The sequence below is a fragment of the Equus przewalskii genome, chromosome 29 (assembly GCF_037783145.1).
Source record: "Equus przewalskii isolate Varuska chromosome 29, EquPr2, whole genome shotgun sequence".
Classification (NCBI taxonomy): Eukaryota; Metazoa; Chordata; class Mammalia; order Perissodactyla; family Equidae; genus Equus; species Equus przewalskii.
In genome coordinates, this window is record NC_091859.1 from 39,068,061 (window position 1) to 39,087,399 (window position 19,339).

The window sequence follows — 19,339 nt, forward strand, 5'->3', positions numbered from 1 at the left end:
AGGTGCTCAGGCAACATTGATGGCATTGAATAGAACTGAAGAGATACCTACAAAGGTGTTTCCTCTGACTGGTGGGGATTTAAAGCCGTCCTGAGGCAAGTGACAAACTGCTCTGACTAAAGTTGGAGAGGTTGTCCTGTCATAAAGCCCCCTAACACATGATGTCACACATAGACATCACTCTCCTTGTGAAAGGGAGGGGCTGTGTGCTGGACTTCCAGACTCAGCTGGGCTCCAGTGCCCTTCTCTGTCTTGGTCTTGGAGCCTGAGGGGAGGTGAGCAGGCTGCCTTGACACTGATATGGTCAAAGGATACTCTACAAATCATTAACGTCATCAGGGTTGCATATTTGGTAAGCGGGCTTGAAAGGCTGCTCTCAGTAAACCCACCAAGCAGGTGAAAATTGACTTTACCACTCCTAGCCTACCTTTTCTGTATCCCTTCCTACTTGGCATCCCCTTCTCCCCTCTTCGCCTCTGTCTCAGGACTCATTTTCTCTCCTTTCCTCCATCAAACCTCCTCTCAGAAGAAGCCTAATAACTTCACTCACCCCAAGTTATAAATGACTAACAAAGCTTACTGTTGAATACATTGCTAGCAATGTTCTCAGAGAGTGTGATTCAGGAGGAAGGTGCTGTAGTGCCCTGCAGAGAGGTGAACTGAGCCGATTGAAGTGGGTTGTGGAGTGAGGGAGAGGTGGGGAGGTGTGAAGACATCCATTGTAGACAGATCTGGTGGGAAGGGCAAGAGACAGTTAGGACAGTAGCTGGAGAAGGGATATGGGTTCAAGGGAGAAGCCTTTTTTTTTTTAAATGGAAGAAACAACTGATGTGTTTAAATGCTAATAGGAAGGAGCCAGAAGAGAAGGAAAGGCTGAACACACAAGTAAGAGAGGGGCCCCTCAACCACCCAGGTTGTGAGAAGACCGGGTGAAATGGAGTGCAGGAGTGGGGCTAGCCTCAGAGAGGGGAGTGCAGCCTCCTCCCCTGAAGGGGAAATGGCCTGTGGAAGCAGAAAATGGATGGGTTTGGTGGCAGAAAGTCCAGGGAGCTCCCATCTGATGGTGCCTGTGTTCTCTGCTGAAAGTGAGGTGGGGTTGGAGGTTTAAAGAGAGAATCTGAAATAGTCCCTGTGGAGGATGAGAAACTGACTGGGGAAGTGGAGGCTTGCTGGGCCACGCTGGGGGTCCACCTTACACTGGAGACCTTGACTTAACAACAGCGTTAGTTTGTGTGGAATTCCGACACTGATGCTGGGATTCCGGACAGAGGGGGCATTTTGAGAAGCCTAGGGAGTCTCCCCCAGTACTCCCGAAATTACTCCAAAAATGCTGCATAACACAGAAAATACTTTAAAATATTAGCAGTTTTTAATTATGATTATTTACTATTATAATTGGCCACCTAAACCTGGGGACATTTTACACCAAATGTTCAATAGAACTCTACATTTTTCCTTAATGCTATCCCAACCCTCTTTCCCCATCCTTATTCCCTGGCATCTACCTCTCCAGCTCTGAGGGCTTTGAAACCATCTTTTGTTTGGGGCTCTGAGGTCTTGGGAGAAATTTCTGAGCGTTTTCCAAGCTCCTAGTGCTAGCCCACTCCATCCTGAGTCTGACCTCTAGCAGGCCACCCCCTGGCTGTGTCTTGCCAGTGAGGTCCTTGCCATTCCCCTAGCTGCCTCTGGCCCATTGTGAAACCTGTAAGCCACAGCGTAGAGGAACACTGGGGTCCCAGCGCCGTGTGATGCACTGACAGTGGCCCATCTTCTCTTCTTAGAGTGAAAATGATGTTTGATCGCTGCTGCCAGAGAGAGAGGTAAGGTGTAGGTGGGCTCTGTTATCATGCCCCGAATGACCAGAAAGGAGGACCCCCACTTGGGCTCAAGAGGCAGGGAAAATAAGATTTTCTGTTCCCCTTTACCTGTGTGTTACAGTGTTTCTGGGTCTCAGGGTCAGGATGGAGGTCCTGGTCCTGGCAGGTGGGACATACCTGTGTGCATGTAGGCAGGTAGCCACCATCTTGGTAGTGCCAAGAAGGTCAACTTGTCCCAAGGGAGGGGTCCCAGAAGAGGAAGATGGGACATGGGATATTATTTCTAATCTGGTTGTGGGATCTGTCAGTGCAGAGTAGAGAGGGCTTTGGAGGGCTATAGGGAAAAGATCTAATCCAGTGCTGAATGAACAACTAAGATGGACCCATGTAAACAAGTAAAGGAGGAAAGGAGACAGGAGCGGGTCAGGGGGTCCTTGTGTTCTTCAGGCTCCAAGTCTGGCTTTTGAAGTAGGCTGAGACACAGTCATGCTGGCAGTCAGCGGGGAGCCCAGGCTGAGCCCTGTTACAGCTGACGGATTTATTCATCCCCAAGTGTTGATTGGACGTGCCTTAGTGGAGTAGGTCCTGGGGCTCAGATTGGGGAGGAAAGCTAGTACCACCACTGAGGGCATGGGAGACCCCAGCCTCACATTCAGCTCTGCTTTCCTTCCAGGCTCTATAAGACCCTATACATAGTACACATCTTCATTCTTGCAGGTAAGGGCCTGGGTGCTGTGGTAGTTGGGGATGAAACTGGTTCTCCCTCCAGAGCTACCCCAGTCTCCAGCTGCCACCAGGGCTCCCAGAGGCCCCCTCCTGAGGTTGCCATATACCTGGCTCCCCAGGGGCTCCACACTGCTCAGAGCCAAAGCTGGCCTTCTTTTTCCCTTTCTTCCCTCTGCACCTTCATAGCGAACCTGGGAACCATGTCTAACTCTAAAACCCATACTTCCTCCTGCCAACCACGCCCCGCCCCTCCCCCCCCCCACAACAAACCAACCAAAAAACTCACACAGCCTAGTAACATCCTACAGCAGTGGTCTTCAAATTTTTGCTTGCATACATTTGGAAAAACTATATATCCCCTCACACATTTTAACTTAATACCTAATATCTTTCATCACAAGTTTAAATAGTTTAAAAGGATATGATTTCCGGAATATTGTAAATATTGATATTTAAACATAATTACATTGCTCTTTTAAATGGTTTAACAAGTCTTTCTTCACCTCCCTGCAGGAGCGGTGTACTACTATTTTCTCGGGTCTGTGAGGAAAACAGCCCCTGACCATGAGATTGTTGGGGAATCATCCCAGGTAGGAACTTCTGTCAGGGCCTAGAGGCTGGGACAGTCTCACTGTAGCCTGAATAGGGGTCATGCTCCTTGACCTCAGATGATCAACCAACTCTGTGTGTGTGTGTGTGTGTATGAATGTGAGGGCTCTGGAGAAGTTCCCTGTATTTCTGGCAAAGTGTCAAAACAGAGGACCACCCCTCATGGGCTGACCATGTGGTCACTTCAGAGCTCCATAACAGTGGCCTAGACAAACCTGAGAGAACAGATGATTCCCTAATGCATGTGAGTAGCCCTTGACTGTAGTTCCACACTCATGTGAATATGGTGGTGGTGAGTAGGACACCTGGTGTTGCATACCCTCTGTGATGTCTCAGGTGCAAGAACCTATGGCAGAAGCCCCTACTCCCAGCCCTTGGTCAGGAGAACACAAATGGATGCCCACTGGATGCCTGCTGAGGGCCACGCACTGTATTAGGTGCTGTCCATCTGTTATGTCATTTAAACCTCACAGCAACCAGCAGCTCCCATTTTATAGATGAGGAAGAGTGTCTAGACCCAGGCTGCCCAAAGTGATAGGACAGAACAGCACACCTGGTCTCTGGAGGCTTCCTGCTCTCCGTCTAGTGCTCTTGGGAAGAGGAGATTCCTCTGGGGACAAGGTTATCTGTGACCCAGAAACACTGAGCAGTGTGGGCTGCACCCTTTGGGAGTGGCTGTTCAGAGGCTGGGGAGCCAGGAAGAAGGCCCATGTTCGTAGGTGCCTTGAAGATCACTGAGTCCCACTTTGCTTCCTTTTTTTTAAAAAAAAATTAACCAGTCAAATTTCCATTTTAAAAAGTTATACTGTCATCAAAGATAGATATGCATGTACATAGTTTGATGAGTCAGAGTTTTAAGACTTCAAACAAAAAACTAGCTCCCTTTTGCTCCACCCCTCCTCACCCAGGATTCCCACAGCCCGGGCAAGTCTTTCCATCTTCCAACCTTTCCTGCTGTAGCCTTTGATTTTGCCTTTGTGTTTCTAAATAGACAGCTTATCCTGCTTTGTCTTGATTTTTCAGATTTAAACATTATCCAGTGAATTCCTACAATGGAACATGAGGATTTAGCTCTTGTAACAACTGTACACTTACTGCACCTCCAATACACACACCTCTTCTCTCCAGCCTTACAATACAGTCATAGCCTAGTTTTTGGCATTGTAAATTTTAAAATCTGAGTAATGACATATTCGATTCTTAACATTTTTTAAGTATCATTTTTGCTTTTTTGCTGATTTTTATCATTTTGGCTTTTAGGTCTCCCTCCCCCACAGTGGGCTCTTTTTATCCATTTTTTAAAATTAAGGTATTATTTACATAGAGTAAAATTCATCCTGTTTAGTGTACAGTTCTGTGAGGGTTTTTTTAAAACAAATTTTTGGTGAGGGAGATTGGCCCTGAGCTAACGTCTGTTGCCAATCTTTCCTTTTTTTTTTGAGGAAGATTAGCCCTGAGCTAACTACTGCCAATCTTCCTCTTTTTGCTGAGGAAGACTGGCCCTGAGCTAACATCTGTGCCCATCTTCCTCTCCTTTATATGTGGGACGCCTACCACAGCATGGCTTTTGCCAAGTGGTGCCATGTCCACACCCGGGATCCAAACCAGTGAACCCCGGGCTGCTGAGAAGCAGAAGGTACGAATTTAACCACTGCACCACCAGGCCAGCCCCTGATCTTCCTCTTTTTTTAATTTTCTCCAAAGCCCCAGTACATAGTTGTATATCCTAGTTGTAAGTCATTCTAGTTCTTCTATGTGGGATACCGCCTTAGCGTGACTTGATGAGTGGTGTGTAGGTCTGTGCCCAGGCTCCGAACTGGCGAACCCTGGGCCACTGAAGTGGAGTGTGTGATCTTAACGACTCAGCCATGGGGCGGCCCCAATTCTGTGAGTTTTGATAAATGTATACAGTTGTGTAACCGCCACCAGAACCAAGACACAGAACAGTACCATCACTTCAAAAAATTCCCTCATGCTCACGGCAGTCAACCCTTCCCCTGCTCCCAGCCCCTGGCATCCAGTGAACAGTTCTCTGTGCCTATAGTTTTGCCTGTGCAAGATTGTCACATAAGTATGTAGACTTTGAGTCTGATTTCTTTCACTTAGCACAATGCACCTGAGATCCATCCAGTTGTGAGTGCGGCAGTCATTTGATTTTCTTATTCCTGCGTAGTTGTCCACTGTGTGGATGTCCAACAGTTTGTCCATTCGTCAGTCAAAAGGCATTTGGATTGTTTCCAGTTTTCGGTGATTACAAATCAAACCACTATAAATATTCATGTATAAGTTTTGTATGAACATAGGTTTTCCTTTCACTTAGGTATATATCTAGCAGAGGGATTGTTGGGGCATGTGGTAAGTGTATGTTTAGTTTTGTAAAAAACTGTCAAACTTCTCCAAAGTAGCTCGTACCCATCTGGCATTCTCACCAGCAATGAAAGAGAGGTTCCAGTTGTTCCACAGTCACTCCAGCACTTGCCTTTATTTTTTAGCCATTCTAATACAGTCATGTGTCACATAACAACATTTCCATCAATGACTGACTGCATACATGACAGTGATCCCATAAGAATAATACTATATAGGCTAGGTGTGTAGTAGGCTATACTATCTAGGTTTGTGTACATACACTATATGATGTTCGCACAATGACAAAATCGCCTAATGAGCCATTTCTCAGAACGTATCCCTATCATTAAGCAATGCATGACTGTAGGTGTATGTCATAATTTCATTAGACCAATATTGAAGGTTTACATTTTAAAACTATGTAAGTAGTATTCCTAGCTGAGTCACGTAGTGTACTATGATTACTCTTCTTTGTGTATAATTTTGGTTTTGCCTCTTTTTTAAAATTTTAGTTTTCTCTGTATCTATAATTAATTCATCTAAGCTCTCTGCCAAAAACATAAATCTCCTTCTAATACATTTAGACAAATTAGATGATTTATTAGTATGATCACTTTCATGGAGACAGATCTCATGGAGCCCTCCATCCTCCTGTTTCCATCTGGATGGGATGGTCAGCCGTCCTGGGATCTCCCTTCACCGTTGCTCTGGGGAACACTGTATTTCTCTCATGTGTGGGAGCCCATGGTACCCTTCTATTTTGGTGGAGCACAACCTCCAGTTGCTTCCTGAGGGGTAATCTTGAGATATTACATGTCTGAAAAGGTCTTAATTCATACTCGACTAAGAGTTTGGCTGGGTATAGAATTCTAGACTAGAAATAATTTTCTCACAGAATTTGAAGATCTTCATCGTCTTCTGGCTTCAAAGGTTGGTATTGAAAAGTCTGATGAAAGTTGAATTCCTGAAACAGGCTTTTTCTTTGCATGTCTGCAAGTTTTTAGGTTCTTTGTTGTCTTCAGTGTTCTGAAATTATTTATGACATAACCTCAGATGGGTCTCCTTCATCCATTGTCCTGGACACTTAGTGATTCCTTCTCTTCTGGAAACTCATTTGCCCTCATCTTTGGGAAACTGTTTTGGTAGAAAAGCAATGTGTTTATTTGATATCTCTCCCTGCCATTCCAGTCTCTGTTCCCTCTTTTAGAAAGATCTATGATAGAGATGCTGGAGCTCTTGATCTCGCTCTGTTCTTTCTGGGGAATATTACTTTCAACTTTTATCTTCTACACTTTGATTAGCTTTTTCATTCCCATTATCATATCATAATTTTGTTTTTCACAAATTAGAGGTTGTTATTTGAATATTTCTATTTTGGAGCCTATTCTTGTTTTATGAATGCAAAGTTTTATCTTTCTAAAGACATCAATTACTGTTTGTTTGAAGTTTTTCTTAAATCTCTGGTAATCTTAGGCGTCTGCATATACAGGCAGTGACGGTGGACTAGTCTGTAGCTGAGCCCTTAGATGTCACCTCAGCCTTCCCTCCCTCCTCTCTCTCCTTGTCATGCAGCCCATAGGGAAGACCTTAAGGCCAGTGTGGGGGCTGATGGATAAGTGCTACCCTGTGACCACTCAGGTGGGTAAGGGCTGGGGTTCCCTCTTCCCCTAGAGTGGGGTGGCTGTCCTGGGCACCCTTGGAAGGCACAGTGAGAGAATGGGCCAGGCAGGGAAAACTCCCAGCCACACATAGCTGTGTATCTCCTCTCTTGTTTCCCTCTATAGAGACGTAGAGTTAAGAGTGGGAAGAAGCAAGCCTCTGAGGTAAGTGATGCCTCCCCTGGAAGGGTCCAGGGCTGGGGCTGTCTCGTGTCAGAGCTCCATGAGACCCACAGACACCCCAGCCCATGGCAGGGAGCCCTAGGGATAGTGGGAGGGCCCCCTATGGGAAACTTGCCACTCTACCACAGCTTGAGCTGAGAAGGGAAGGACATCCCTGGCAAAGCAAAGAACTATACACACACCCCAAGTGTGGAGAACAGGGGAGGGATGAGGCATTCTGGGGAGCTTTCTGCCTATATTCTGCCCTCTTGTTCCTCCCTGCAGGCCATGACCCCCAAGGCAATGGGAGGACTGAATGATGCTGCCCCCAAGGAGGAGACTGACATCTTGTCTCAGGATGAAGGGGAGGTGAGATCCCTAGGGGAGGAAGCAGCCAGCGCCATTCCTTCTGGGAAGGAGGTGGCTGAGGAGGAAGAGGTGGCAGGGACCCCAAGCTGGGAGGTAAGGCAGCTTGGCACCCCAACTGGAACATCCCCAGCATGGGTCCTACTGAGAAGCCCCAGAGCACTGCAGGGTAGGGAGGCGGTGGGGAAGGAGGCTGGGGTGGGGGCACCCCTAAGAACACTGGCCCAAACTGCCATCTCAGTGGAGCAAGGAGCTCTGTGTGGAGGGGAGAGGCAGTAAACATGGTGTGAGCAGAAAGTAGGTCTGAATCCTAGCCTCCTCTGATTTCCTGTGAAGTGAGGCCTCAGTTTCCCCATCTGCACAGTGTAGAACCTGTCTCATCCCACCACTGTGCTCCTTCCTTTCCAGGAAAGTAAAAAGATCCGGAAGGAGATGGCTGTACATCCTGCTGGTAAGAGAGGACCCCAGGTGCCTCCCTCCCTAATTTCAGTGACCTTGCAGAGGTCACAAATAGCTCAGCCCCTCTCAGACCCTCCTGCCCCAGAGAGGGAAGGGAAGACCCCTGGTGGCCAGATGCACCCACTTTCCTGAATGAGCCTCCCCCACCTCCCGCTTCCTTCCTGCTTGGCAGGAACTCAAGGCCACTCCCCTTGAGCTGGAGGAATACCTAGCCTTTTATCAATGTGGACCTGCTGCCCTGCCATCAGGGACCCCTGGCCCTGGCGAAAAGTCCTCCCAGCAAGGGACCCACAGGGCACACTTGCTTGTGCTTTTCAGAGGCCTCTGAGGTGGAGAGCAAGGAGGAAAGGCCCGTGGGTAGGGTCCCCCAGCTCCTGAGGAAGCTGTGGCTGGGCTGGTTCCCAGCCTCTGACGTCCCCGAGACTCTGAACCACGAATGACGAAGTATCAATAAATCCACAGAGTTGCTGCTTCTGCAGACTCGCCTGCCTCCTCTCTGGGGCTTCATGTCTTCACAAACCCAGTGTGGCCCCGTCCACACTCCCTGTCCTGACAAGCTGCAGGAACGCCCCCTCCTGCCACCAAGCCCTGACATGACAGTAGATACTCTGGAGAGGCTGAAGGAGGCCCTGCTGGCTTTCTGACTTAGTGCCAAGGGACACATCAAATTCCCTGAGTGCTGAGAGCTGGGAGCTCCCTGTCATGAGGGTGCCTGGAAGACATTCCACCCCTGTCAGGGATGCCGTTGGGTGAGGCTGATCTGGAAAAAGAGGCCGGGAGACGCTGCTTCTGCCCTGAGTGTTGGTGGTCCCTAAACTGTTACCTAAATGCACCAGGGGGTCTGCCCAAGACTCGGGTAAGCAGACAGTCATTAGAAACCCTTGGGCACTGCCTGTATGATCAGTCCAGAGCCAGTCAACTGTAGGGGTGGGGACAGGGGGAGCCTGGCAGTCTGTGCCCTTGGCTAGGGCTCAGGGCTAACAAGGTCACAGCCGCAGAGTCAGAGCAGTAAGTGAGGCCCCAGTGGCCATCTGGTACAACAATCTCATTGGCTGAAGGGGAAACAGAAGCCCAGGGCAGTGGGAGACTGGCCCAGGGTCATGGACTGTACTGGCAGAGCAAGGACAGGAGCCAGGGTATCCTCCTCCAGGGTCCCAAAGTGACCTCCTTCTCCTCTGGCCATCCCACTATCACATGGGTCCAAGGTTGATCCATGTTCCTAGGACATGCCTGTGGCCCACAGGGCTTATTCCCTGCTCTTGGCCAAGCCTGCTGAGAGCCTGGCCTGACACAGCCACTCTGAGGATGGTGTTATGGGTTGGAGCCCAGACCAGTGTACTCCTCCAGCTCCAGCCTGGCTGTGAGCAACTCCTACTGCTCAGTGGCCTGGACATGAGTATCCCTGAGGAGCTGAGAAAGGGAGACCCTCCTATCTTTGGATGACTAAGAGGGTCAGGGAGGTGCTCACTCCTGGACTGCCACCAGGCTTCCCAGGGAGGATGCTGGCACCTGAGGACTGAGCCTGCGTGTTAACCTGGCACATGCCTTCCCGGCCATCCTTGAGTTCCCCACCTATTGGGGTGTCATAGATGAAGGCGGGCAGCAGATTTGATGGTGCTGGCTGAGCTGCTGGCATGTGCTGTGAGTTGGGTGTCATTGGGCCTGAAATGTGTGTATCCAGACTGAGTAGGGCCCTCCCCATCCCCACCAGGGCCTCAGTGATGTCTCTCAGTAGACTATTCCACCTCCTCCTGTCAGGAGCCAGGACCTATGTGTAGATTTTGTCATTAATTTGAGTAACCAGTGTTGGGTCTCCATGGGTAACTAGGGGGTAAGCTGTCACCTTCTGAGCCTCAGTATGCCAGTCTCTCAAATGGGGTCAAATGCCACATAAGGCTTGATCAGGGAAGGGTAAGAGCTGGCCCTGGGGAGGCTGTTGAGGCCACATCACAGCCAGGAGCTGGTCAGGGGGCCCATAAGGGACTCAAACCAGGTTGGAGCATCATACTGGTTTATTGGACATCAGGACCCCTGCTGAGGAGTGGGTTCAAGGCTTGGTGTCACCCCTCTAGCGGGGCTCAGTGCAGAGCTGGTAGGGGGACGGGGTCACCAGGAAGCCAAAGACACCATGGTCGCTGGGGCGGGGCTGCCCAGCGGGCACCGAGAAGCTGAAGCGCTGCAGGAGGCAGGTGAAGAAGAGGAAGAGCTCCATGCGGGCCAGGGGCTCCCCGAGGCACGAGCGGCGGCCTGTGGGTGGGGATGGGGGTCAGCGAGCCTGGGGGCCTGGGCTCCACGCCTCCAAGACTCCCCGGGAGGGGCAGCGAGCCGGGCTCCCCACAGGCACCTGCTGAGAAGGGCATGAAGGCCTCCTGCTTGACGAAGCGGCCCTGGGCGTCCAGGAAGTGCTCGGGGTGGAAGCGGAAGGGCTTCTTCCAGACGGTCTCATCCTTCAGCACTGATGACAGGTTGGTGATGAGTGTGGTCCCCTGGCAGGAGATGCCTGGCATGGGTGTGGTCTGGGCTGGGGGATGCCTAGAACCCTGCCACCAAACGTGCTTGGGCCACACTCTCTGCCTGGTACAGACCTGATCTCTTGCAAGTCAATCTCAGCCCCAGAAGCTGCCTGGCACCCTCCCTGTCCCCATGTCGTGCCCAAGTGACCTCCCTTCATAGGTGCCCTCATGCCACCTGTCCCTGCATGCATGGCTCCTCCAACACACTGCAGCATATTTTAGTTTGTCTTCTCCCCCCAGCCCCCCACTGGGGCTCTGAATGGACGGGGTCAGCCCTGCCTCTACTTCATCCCCATACCCTCCCAGGCTGGACACTTGGTGCCAGTGGAAATGAGAATTAGGTGGCTTGGGTTCCAGTCCTGGCCCCACCTGGCAATGGTAATGCTGGGGCTACCAGGGGGCATGTGGAGCTGGGCTGGGGTGAGGAGGGCCGCAGGCCTACCTTGGGGATGAGGAAGCCCTGCACTTCAATGTCGTGAGATGTCATGTGGGCCACGCCCAGTGGGATGATGTCCCCAAAGCGCTGAACCTCGTGGACCACGGCCATGGTGAAGGGCATGCAGGCCTGGTCCCCCATCTCTGGTCGCCGCGCCTGCCCTATCACCTCATCGATCTCCTGTTGGACACGGCCTGGAAAGACAAGCATCCCCACAGTGGTCAGAACACAGGGGGCTGCACCCCAACCTCCTGACTCCCGTGCAGGGGCTGTGCCCATGTGGAGGAGGAGGTTACTTTGACCTGTGAGCAGGGCCCAGCCTCTGCTCAGAGCTCCTGGTGGCCATCCCAAGGTCGGGGTCCCCAGCCTGTCTGCCTCCACCCTGGCCCATCCCACCAGGCTTCCAGTGTGGGCTCACATTGCACATCTGGGTGCAGGATCATGAGCAGGAGCGCCCAGTCCAGCGTGGTCGAGGTGGTCATCATTCCGGCAGAGAACAGGTCAGCCACCAGCATGCGTAGGTTGTCATCATTGAAGCTGCTCTCCAGGTTCCCGTTGGCCTGGGCCATGCAGAGAGGGTGGGCTCAGGGGCAGAGTGAGGGAACCCCAAATGGCCTCTCACTCTGCACCCTTCAGCCGAGGTGCCCTAACGCTGGGTGATACATAGGCCCCACCTTGCCTGGGCTTGCATCATTGGGTCCTCAACCCACCAGCTTGTCCCTGTCCTTGGCAGCTCACCTTCTCCACTTCATCCAGGAAGGTATCAGTCAGGTCTCGAGGTGGTTGGGCCCGGTCCCGGGTTATCCTGTGTTCGGTGACCAGCTCATCTAGCAGGGCCATGAAGGTCTTATGCCCTGGAAAGACCTTAGCAGCCAGCCCGGGGATGTGCAGGAGCACGGGGATCGCGTTCAGCACCTTTTGGGGCCATACATGTACGGTCCTGGATCCTCACTGTGCTCCCGTGTTCACCTCCCCCAGTCACTTCCCAGCATCCTCCAGGGTGTCTCCACCATTGACCTGGTTCCTACCAAAGTTGAGGCCTCGACACTGTGTCCTGACCTGGGCCCCAAAAGGATAAATCTAAAATCTACATCTCATGGGTTCCTGTGGCTTTCAACGAAAGAGGTACAAATTCTTTAGCCCTCCCCTGGGGCCGGCTGAGCCAAGGTCCCTCTCTGCAAATCCTCCTCCGCGGAGGCCCATTGCAGGGCAGAAGCCTTCTCCTTGGAGCTCGCCTGCAGGGCTCCTTGGCCTCCTCCACCCTCTAACCTCGGGCAGGAAGCCTGACTCCTCTTTCACCAAGTCCTCTGTTAGGTCCACGAGCTTGAGGAAGCGCGGGTCGTTGTAGTCGAAGCGGCGCCCGAAGGTCAGGGAGGCGATCACGTTGCTCACCGCTTTATTCAGGAGGGCGTTGGGGCTAAAGGGCCTTCCTGGAAGGGGACGGTGCAGGTTAGGGGGTCGCCTCCATCTCCTCTTCCCCAGCCTCCACCCCTGTCTCCTGGCCCTCAGCCCAGCACTCACCGGCCTGGTCGGCGAAGGCGGCACAGAGGTACGAGGCCTCCTGGGTCACCCACTGCTCCAGGGACTTCTTGCCCATGCCGAAGTTGCGCAGGGTGGACACGGAGAAGCGCCGCTGCTCCCGCCACGCGCGTCCAAAGCGGGCAAAGATCACCCCTGTGGGTGGGGAGGCCACGTGGGCGTGGCTCGGCTGTGACCTCGCCCCTCTTCTGCGCGCACACCTTGCTCACAGGCTCGCCTGCCCTTCCGTCAAGGCATCGATATTCCCCTGACCCCGCCCCAGGCTCTACTCTCTCAGTCCCGCCCGCTTTGGTGAAGGCCCCGCCCCTGCTCCCACCACCCAAACCACATTGGTCCCCTCAAAATCCCGCCCACTTTACACTCGCCCCTGGCTGGGGAAGGGTACAACTCTCTGTCCGCCCACTTTGCTCGCCAGCTCTACCCGCTGCTGGTAGTTCTTGGCCCCAATCTCCTCTCCACACCGTGACACTCTTCCGATTCAGGGAAGGCCCTGGCCCGCCCTATACCCGCCCACACTGACTCAGTCCCCCCTCTTTCCCGCCCACCCGGACGTCCCCTTTCTTCTCGCATTGGCCCGGTGCCCGTCCATTCCCTGCAAGTCCCCGCCTTCCGCGCCGCCCACAGCCACCCCTCTCGAGCTTGGCGCAGGCTCCTTCCTCCGCCTGCTGTTCAACAAATTTGCTGAGATATCCTTGCGCTAGGAGACCACCATCCTTCCTCCAATTGTGCCTGCCGGGTCTACGGTCACTGCGGTCCTAGTCCCTGCCGGGCGGCGGTGCCCCCCCCTCCTCCGCTTGCCTTCGGAGCGCGGCCTGAAGCCCAGGTGCTCGAAGATATGTGCAGGTGGGCGGTCGGAGGTGTCCTCGCCGCGGTGCACCAGCGCCTCGCGCATGGCCGCCAGCCCGTTGAGCACGACCACGGGCTTCCAAGCCAGCTGCAGGCTGAACACGTCCCCGAAGCGACGCCGCAGCTGCAGGCCGAGGGTCGAGGGCGTTGGTGAAGCCTGGCCCCCCGCCCCGTTGCCAGCCCTAGTCTCCTGGCACTAGCTTTGGGGGACCCCCGAGCTGCTGGCAGCTAGCACGTGCAAGGACTGTATTTGGCTTTGTTATGCTGGGGGTCACAACCTATAGGGTTGAGGACCTCACGTTGGATCACGCCACCCAGCTATGACTTTGCAGAGGTCACCGAAATTGTCAGAAGGCCAAGTTAGCATCCATTTTACAGGCAGAAGAAACTGAGGTTCAGAGAGGTGAGCAATCAGGCCCAAGGTCTCACAGCAGCAACAGATTTGAACCTGATCACCGTCCCCTCTCAACTTCGACTTCCTGAATTAAATGGGGCTCATGAGCAGACTCCCCTCCCCCAATCTCAAGATCTTTCCTCCTGATGTCATCAGAAGGGACTCAGGCTCGCATAACTTATGCCATGTCCCACTGGATCCCAAACTCACAACCAAGTCCGTCCGCACTCCCGACTTTTGCCCTCTCTGACCTTTGATGGGAAAATTCAAACTGTCCCCCAGGCCCTGCCCAGCTGCCCTCCCCCAGGAGGCCTCTCACACCTGCCTCCTCCTTTCCACCAGCTCCTTGTCCAGCCTGTGGCTTCTCCACCACCCACTGTCTACTGCTAGCTGGGTCCCCAGCACCTCTGTGCCTACGTCACACGTTCCTCACCCGAGTAAAGCTGCAAATCGAGTCCTGGAAGTCCACCTGCAGCAGGTTGCCCAGCCCAGGCAGGGGCATGGGGCCTTGTGGGTAGCGTGGGGCCCAGCGTTGGCGCCGATGCATCAGGTCCACCAGGAGCAGGAAGATAGCCACGGCCACGGTCAGGAGCCCCAGTGTATCCCCGGTCAGTGCTCCCATTGCTACTTTAGTGGACACTGGGCTCCTCCAGACACACTGGCACCCTTTACCACACCAAGCACCAGGACCAGGCCAGGCAGGGCTCTCTCACCAACCCTGAGGGTGTGACCAACCTGGGACCTCTTTATAAAGCAGCCAGACTGGCCTTTGCCCTCTGCCCTGAGCCTACCTGTTGGCATGACTGTGCTGCCAGAGGGTGCAGGGAGGGGCCGGGGAAGGTCAGTGCAGGGGTGGCGCAGAAGTCCTGTCCTTGCTGTTCTTCCCAGGTGCTTACCCTGGGTGTAGGTGGGAGGAAGTCAATATATCCCCCCTACCAGCCTGACTCCTTAGCATTGTATTAGCTTCAAGGCAGAACCAGGGATCTTTGGGCTTGATCCTGCCACTCTCCTGTCTCATTAGGCCTCTCACCCCCTAGTGTGGTGACAGCTTCATTCGCAGAACAAGTCCTTGCTTTCCCTTATCACACCTGCCTCCTCCTGAGAGGCCTTCCCCTGGAAGGTCGTTGGCACTTGTCTGATGATGAGAGGAACCACGCCGGCAGGGGGTGGCAGGGAGACAGAGGGGGCTGAGGTTCTCCATTTGTCCTTCACCTCACCCCACACACTTGACACACACAGACACACCTAATCACACACTTACCCTTTCCCAGACTCTTATTTCCTTGCTCACACATGTACACACACACAGAAACACCACACAGAAATCTACACACCCACAATACCACCCACACTCAGACAACACGTCAACACACAAACTCACACTTACACTCTGGTGCACAGATTCTCACACACAGACCCAGCAAGTGCCCTGGTTCTCATCAATGCCCCTGGATGCCTGCACGGGACCTCTTCTGATGCAGGCTGCTCCCTACAAGGCTCAGGGTCCTCGCCCGACTTGCAGCACAGCCCAGATTCCCAGGCTCTGGCCTGGCCATGGCAAGTTTAAACCTGGGTGTTGAGGGGCAACAGGGTTGTTCTCTGGGCTCCCCATTTGCCCTCCACCACGGACAATTGGTGGAGCCTGGAGGCCCTTTCCTAAGCTTGTTGCATCATCTAGTCAGCTCCTGTGGGATAGTGTCATTTCACTGCTTCTGGCCTCTATGGCTTCTGATTAGAAATCTGATGTCAATATTATTGAGGATGGATCCTTTGTTGACAGTGACACACATCCCACATCTTTCTTGCTGCTTTCAAAATTCTCTCTTTTTCTTTTGACAGTTTGAGTATGATGTGTAGGTGTAAATCTCTGATTTTATCCTACTTGGAGTTCACTCATGTTCTTGGATGTCTAGATTGATTTTTTTATTTTAATGAGGTCATAATAGTTCATAATGTTGTGAAATTTCAGTTGTACATTCTTATTTGTCAGTCGCCATATATATGTGCCCCTTCACCCCTTTTACCCACCCCCAAACCCCCTTCCCCTCTTAAGCACTAATCTGTTCTTTTTGTCTATGTGTTTGTTTATCTTCCACATATGAGTGAAATTATGTGGTGTTTGTCTTTCTCTGTCTGGCTTATTTCACTTTACATAATACTCTCAAGGTCCATCCATGTTGTTACAAATGGGACAATTTTGTCTTTTTTTATGGCTGAGTAGTATTCCATTGCATATATATATATATATATATATGTATATACACCACATCTTCTTTATCCATTCATTAGTTGATGGGCACTTGGGTTGCTTCCACTTCTTGGTTATTGTGAATACTGCTGCAGTAAACATAGGGGTGCATAAGTCTCTTTGAATCATTGATTTCAAGTTCTTTGGATAAATAACCAGTAGTGGAATAGCTGGGTCATATGGTATTTCTATTTTTAATTTTTTGAGAAATTTCCATACTGTTTTCCATAGGGGCTGCATCAGCTTGCATTCCCACCAGCAGTGTATGAGGGTTTCCTTTTCTTCACATCCTCTCCAACACTTATTTCTTCTCTTGGTGATTATAGCCATTCTGACAGGCATAAGGTGATATCTCGTAGTTTTGATTTGCATTCCCCTGATGATTAGTGATGTTGAACATCTTTTCATGTGCCTGTTGGCCATCTGTATTTCTTCTAGGGAAAAATGTCTGTTCATATCCTCTGCTCACTTTTTGATCAGGTTGTTTAATTTTTTGTTGTTGAGTTGTATGAGTTCTTTATATATTTTGGAGATTAACCCCTTGTCGGATATATGATTTGCAAATGTTTTCTCCCAGTGAGTATGTTGTCTTTTCATTTTGTTCCTGGTTTCCCTTGCCTTGCAGAAGTTCTGTAGTCTGATGCAGTCCCATTTGTTTATTTTTTCTTTTGTTTCCTTTGCCTGAGTAGACATGGTATTTGAAAAGATGCTTCTAAGACTGATGTCAAAGAGTGTACTGAATATATTTTCTTCTAGGAGTTTTATGGTTTCATGTCTTACCTTCAAGTCTTTAATCTATTTTGAGTTAATTTTTGTGTATGGCATTAGATAATGGTGTACTTTCATTCTTTTGCATGTGGCTGTCCAGTTTCCCCAAAACCATTCATTGAAGAGACTTTCCTTTCTCCTTTGTATGTTCTTGGCTCCTTTGTCGAAGATTAGCTGTCTGTAGATGTGTGGTTTTATTTCTGGGCTTTCAATTCTGTTCCATTGATTTGCGTGTGTTTTTGTGCCAGTACCATGCTATTTTGATTACTGTAGCTTTGTAGTATATTTCGATGTAAGGGATTTTGATACCTCCAGCTTTGTTCTTTTTTCTCAGGATTGCTCTAGCTGTTCAGGGTCTTTTGTTGCTCCATATGAATTTTAGGATTCTTTGTTTTATTTCTGTGAAGAATGTCATTGGGATTCTGATTGCAAGATTGGGATTGCATCGACTCTGTAGATTGCTTTAGGTAATATGGACATTTTAACTATGCTTATTCTTCCAATCCGTGTGCGTGGAATATCATTCCATTTATTTATGTCATCATCAGTTTCTTTCAATACTGTCTTATAGTTTTCATTGTATAGGTTTTTCACCTCGGTCAAATTTATTCCTATTTTATTCTTTTTATTGAGGTTGTAAATGGGATTGTATGCTCGAGTTCTCCTTCTGTTAGTTTGTTGTTAGAGTATAGAAATGCAACAGACTTTTGTAAACTGATTTTGTACCCTGCAACTTTGCTGCAGTTGTTGATTATTTCTAATAGTTTTCCAATAGATTCTTTAGGGTTTTCTATGCATAGAATTGTGTCAGCTGAAAACAACGAGAGTTTCACTTCTTCCTTGCCAGTTTGGATACCTTTTACTTCTTTTTCTTGCCTAATTTCTCTGGCCAAAACCTCCAGTACTATGTTGAGTAATAGTGGTGAGAGTGGGCACCCTCATCTTGTTTCTGTTCTCAGAGTCATGGCTTTCAGTTTTTCCCCATTGAGCATGTTGTTGGCTGTGGGTTTGTCATATATGGCCTTTATTATGTTGAGGTACTTTCCTTCTGTACTAATTTTATTGAGAGTTTTTATCACAAATGGATGTTGGATCTTGTCAAATGCTTTCTTTGGATCTATTGGGATGATCATGTGGTTTTTATTCCTCATTTTGTTAATGTGGTGCATCACTGATTGATTTGTGGACATTGAATCATCCCAGCATCCCTGGTATAAATCCCGGTTGATCACAGTGTATGAGCCTTTTAATGTACTCCTGTATTCGGTTTGCCAATATTTTGTTGACGATTTTTGCATCTATGTTCATCAGCGATATTGGCCTGTAACTTTCCTTCTTTGTGTTGTCCTTGTCTGGTTTTGGTATCAGGGTAATGTTGGCCTCATGGAATGAGTTAGGAAGCATTCTATCTTCAATTTTTGGAATAGTTTGAGAAGGATAGTTATTAAATCTTCTTTGAATGTTTGCTAGAATTCTCCAGAGAAGCCATCTAGTCTTGGACTTTTATTTTTTGGGAGATTTTTTATTACTGTTTCTATGTCTTTACTTGTGACTGGTCAAATTCTCTGTTTCTTCTTCAATTTTGGGAGTTTGTATGAGTCTAAGAATTTATCCATAACTTGTAGATTGTTCAATTTGTTGGAATATAGTTTTTCCTGGTATTCTCTGATAATCCTTTGTATTTCTGTGTTATCTATTGTACTTTCTCCTCTTTCACTTCTAATTTTATTTATTTGAGTCTTCTCTCTTTTTTTCTTAGTGAGTCTGGCTAAGGGTTTGTCACTTTGTTTATCTTCTCAAAGAAGCAGCTCTTAGTTTCATTGATCCTTTCTACGGTGTATTTGTGTTTCTTCTTCAGTTATTTGTGCACTAATTTTCATTATTTCTCTCCTTCTGACTTTGGGCTTTGTTTGTTCTTCTTTTTCTAATTCTGTTAGGTGTAGTTTACAATTACATATTTTAGATTTTTCTTATTTGTTGAGGTGGGCCTGTATTGCTATGAATTGCCCTCCTAGGACCACTTCTTCTGCATCCCTTATGAGTTGGTATGATGTATTTTAATTTTCATTTGTCTCCAGATATTTTTCGATTTCTCCATTGATCCAGTGGTTGTTCAGTAGCATGTTGTTTAGTCTCCTCATATTCGTCAATTTCCAAGCTTTTCTCTTTTAGTTGATTTCTAGTTTCATAGCATTGTGATCAGAGAAGATGCTTGGTATGATTTCAATCTTCTTAAATTTATTGAGGCTTGCCTTGTTTCCTAACATATGGTCTGTCTTTGAGAATGTTCCATGTGCACTTGAGAAAAATGTGTATTTCTGCTGTTTTTGGATGGAGTGTTCTATATATATCTATTAAGTCCATCTCGTCTAGTTTTTGATCCAATTTCACTATTTCCTTGTTGACTTTCTGTCTGGCTGATCTCTCCATTGATGTAAGTGGAGTGTTA

General features: G+C 49.6%; 2 protein-coding genes across 2 annotated transcripts; one reads left to right on the forward strand and one right to left on the reverse strand.

Annotated features, from left to right (window-relative positions):
* Positions 1–203: 203 nt before the first annotated feature.
* Positions 204–8,626, forward strand: LOC103544256 (uncharacterized). The gene is made up of 9 exons (XM_070599669.1): positions 204–275; positions 1,782–1,820; positions 2,491–2,534; positions 3,057–3,133; positions 7,074–7,139; positions 7,286–7,324; positions 7,607–7,783; positions 8,096–8,138; positions 8,465–8,626. Exons 2-9 carry the CDS (start codon positions 1,789–1,791, stop codon positions 8,584–8,586), a joined length of 600 nt encoding a protein of 199 aa, XP_070455770.1. The 5' UTR covers positions 204–275; positions 1,782–1,788; the 3' UTR covers positions 8,587–8,626.
* Positions 8,627–10,140: 1,514 nt separating this feature from the next.
* LOC103544255 (vitamin D(3) 25-hydroxylase-like) lies at positions 10,141–14,638 on the reverse strand. Its single transcript, XM_070599653.1, has 9 exons — positions 14,308–14,638; positions 13,433–13,604; positions 12,617–12,769; positions 12,365–12,525; positions 11,834–12,010; positions 11,514–11,655; positions 11,102–11,289; positions 10,491–10,632; positions 10,141–10,393 (listed from the first exon to the last, which is right to left on the reverse strand). The coding sequence occupies exons 1-9, from the start codon at positions 14,494–14,496 to the stop codon at positions 10,215–10,217; spliced, it is 1,503 nt and encodes a 500-aa protein (XP_070455754.1). The 5' UTR covers positions 14,497–14,638; the 3' UTR covers positions 10,141–10,214.
* Positions 14,639–19,339: the final 4,701 nt, after the last annotated feature.

Coding starts and splice junctions, on each gene's coding strand:
- LOC103544256 (XM_070599669.1), top strand. CDS start 1,789: ATGATGTTTGATCGCTGCTGCCAGAGAGAGAG. Junction 2,535..3,056: donor ACACATCTTCATTCTTGCAG/GTAAGGGCCTGG, acceptor ACCTCCCTGCAG/GAGCGGTGTACTACTATTTT. Junction 7,325..7,606: donor GGAAGAAGCAAGCCTCTGAG/GTAAGTGATGCC, acceptor TCCTCCCTGCAG/GCCATGACCCCCAAGGCAAT.
- LOC103544255 (XM_070599653.1), bottom strand. CDS start 14,496: ATGGGAGCACTGACCGGGGATACACTGGGGCTCCTGACCGTGGCCGTG. Junction 13,605..14,307: donor CGATTTGCAGCTTTACTCGG/GTGAGGAACGTG, acceptor CTCGGCCTGCAG/CTGCGGCGTCGCTTCGGGGA. Junction 10,633..11,101: donor AGGGCTTCCTCATCCCCAAG/GTAGGCCTGCGG, acceptor ATCTCCTGCCAG/GGGACCACACTCATCACCAA.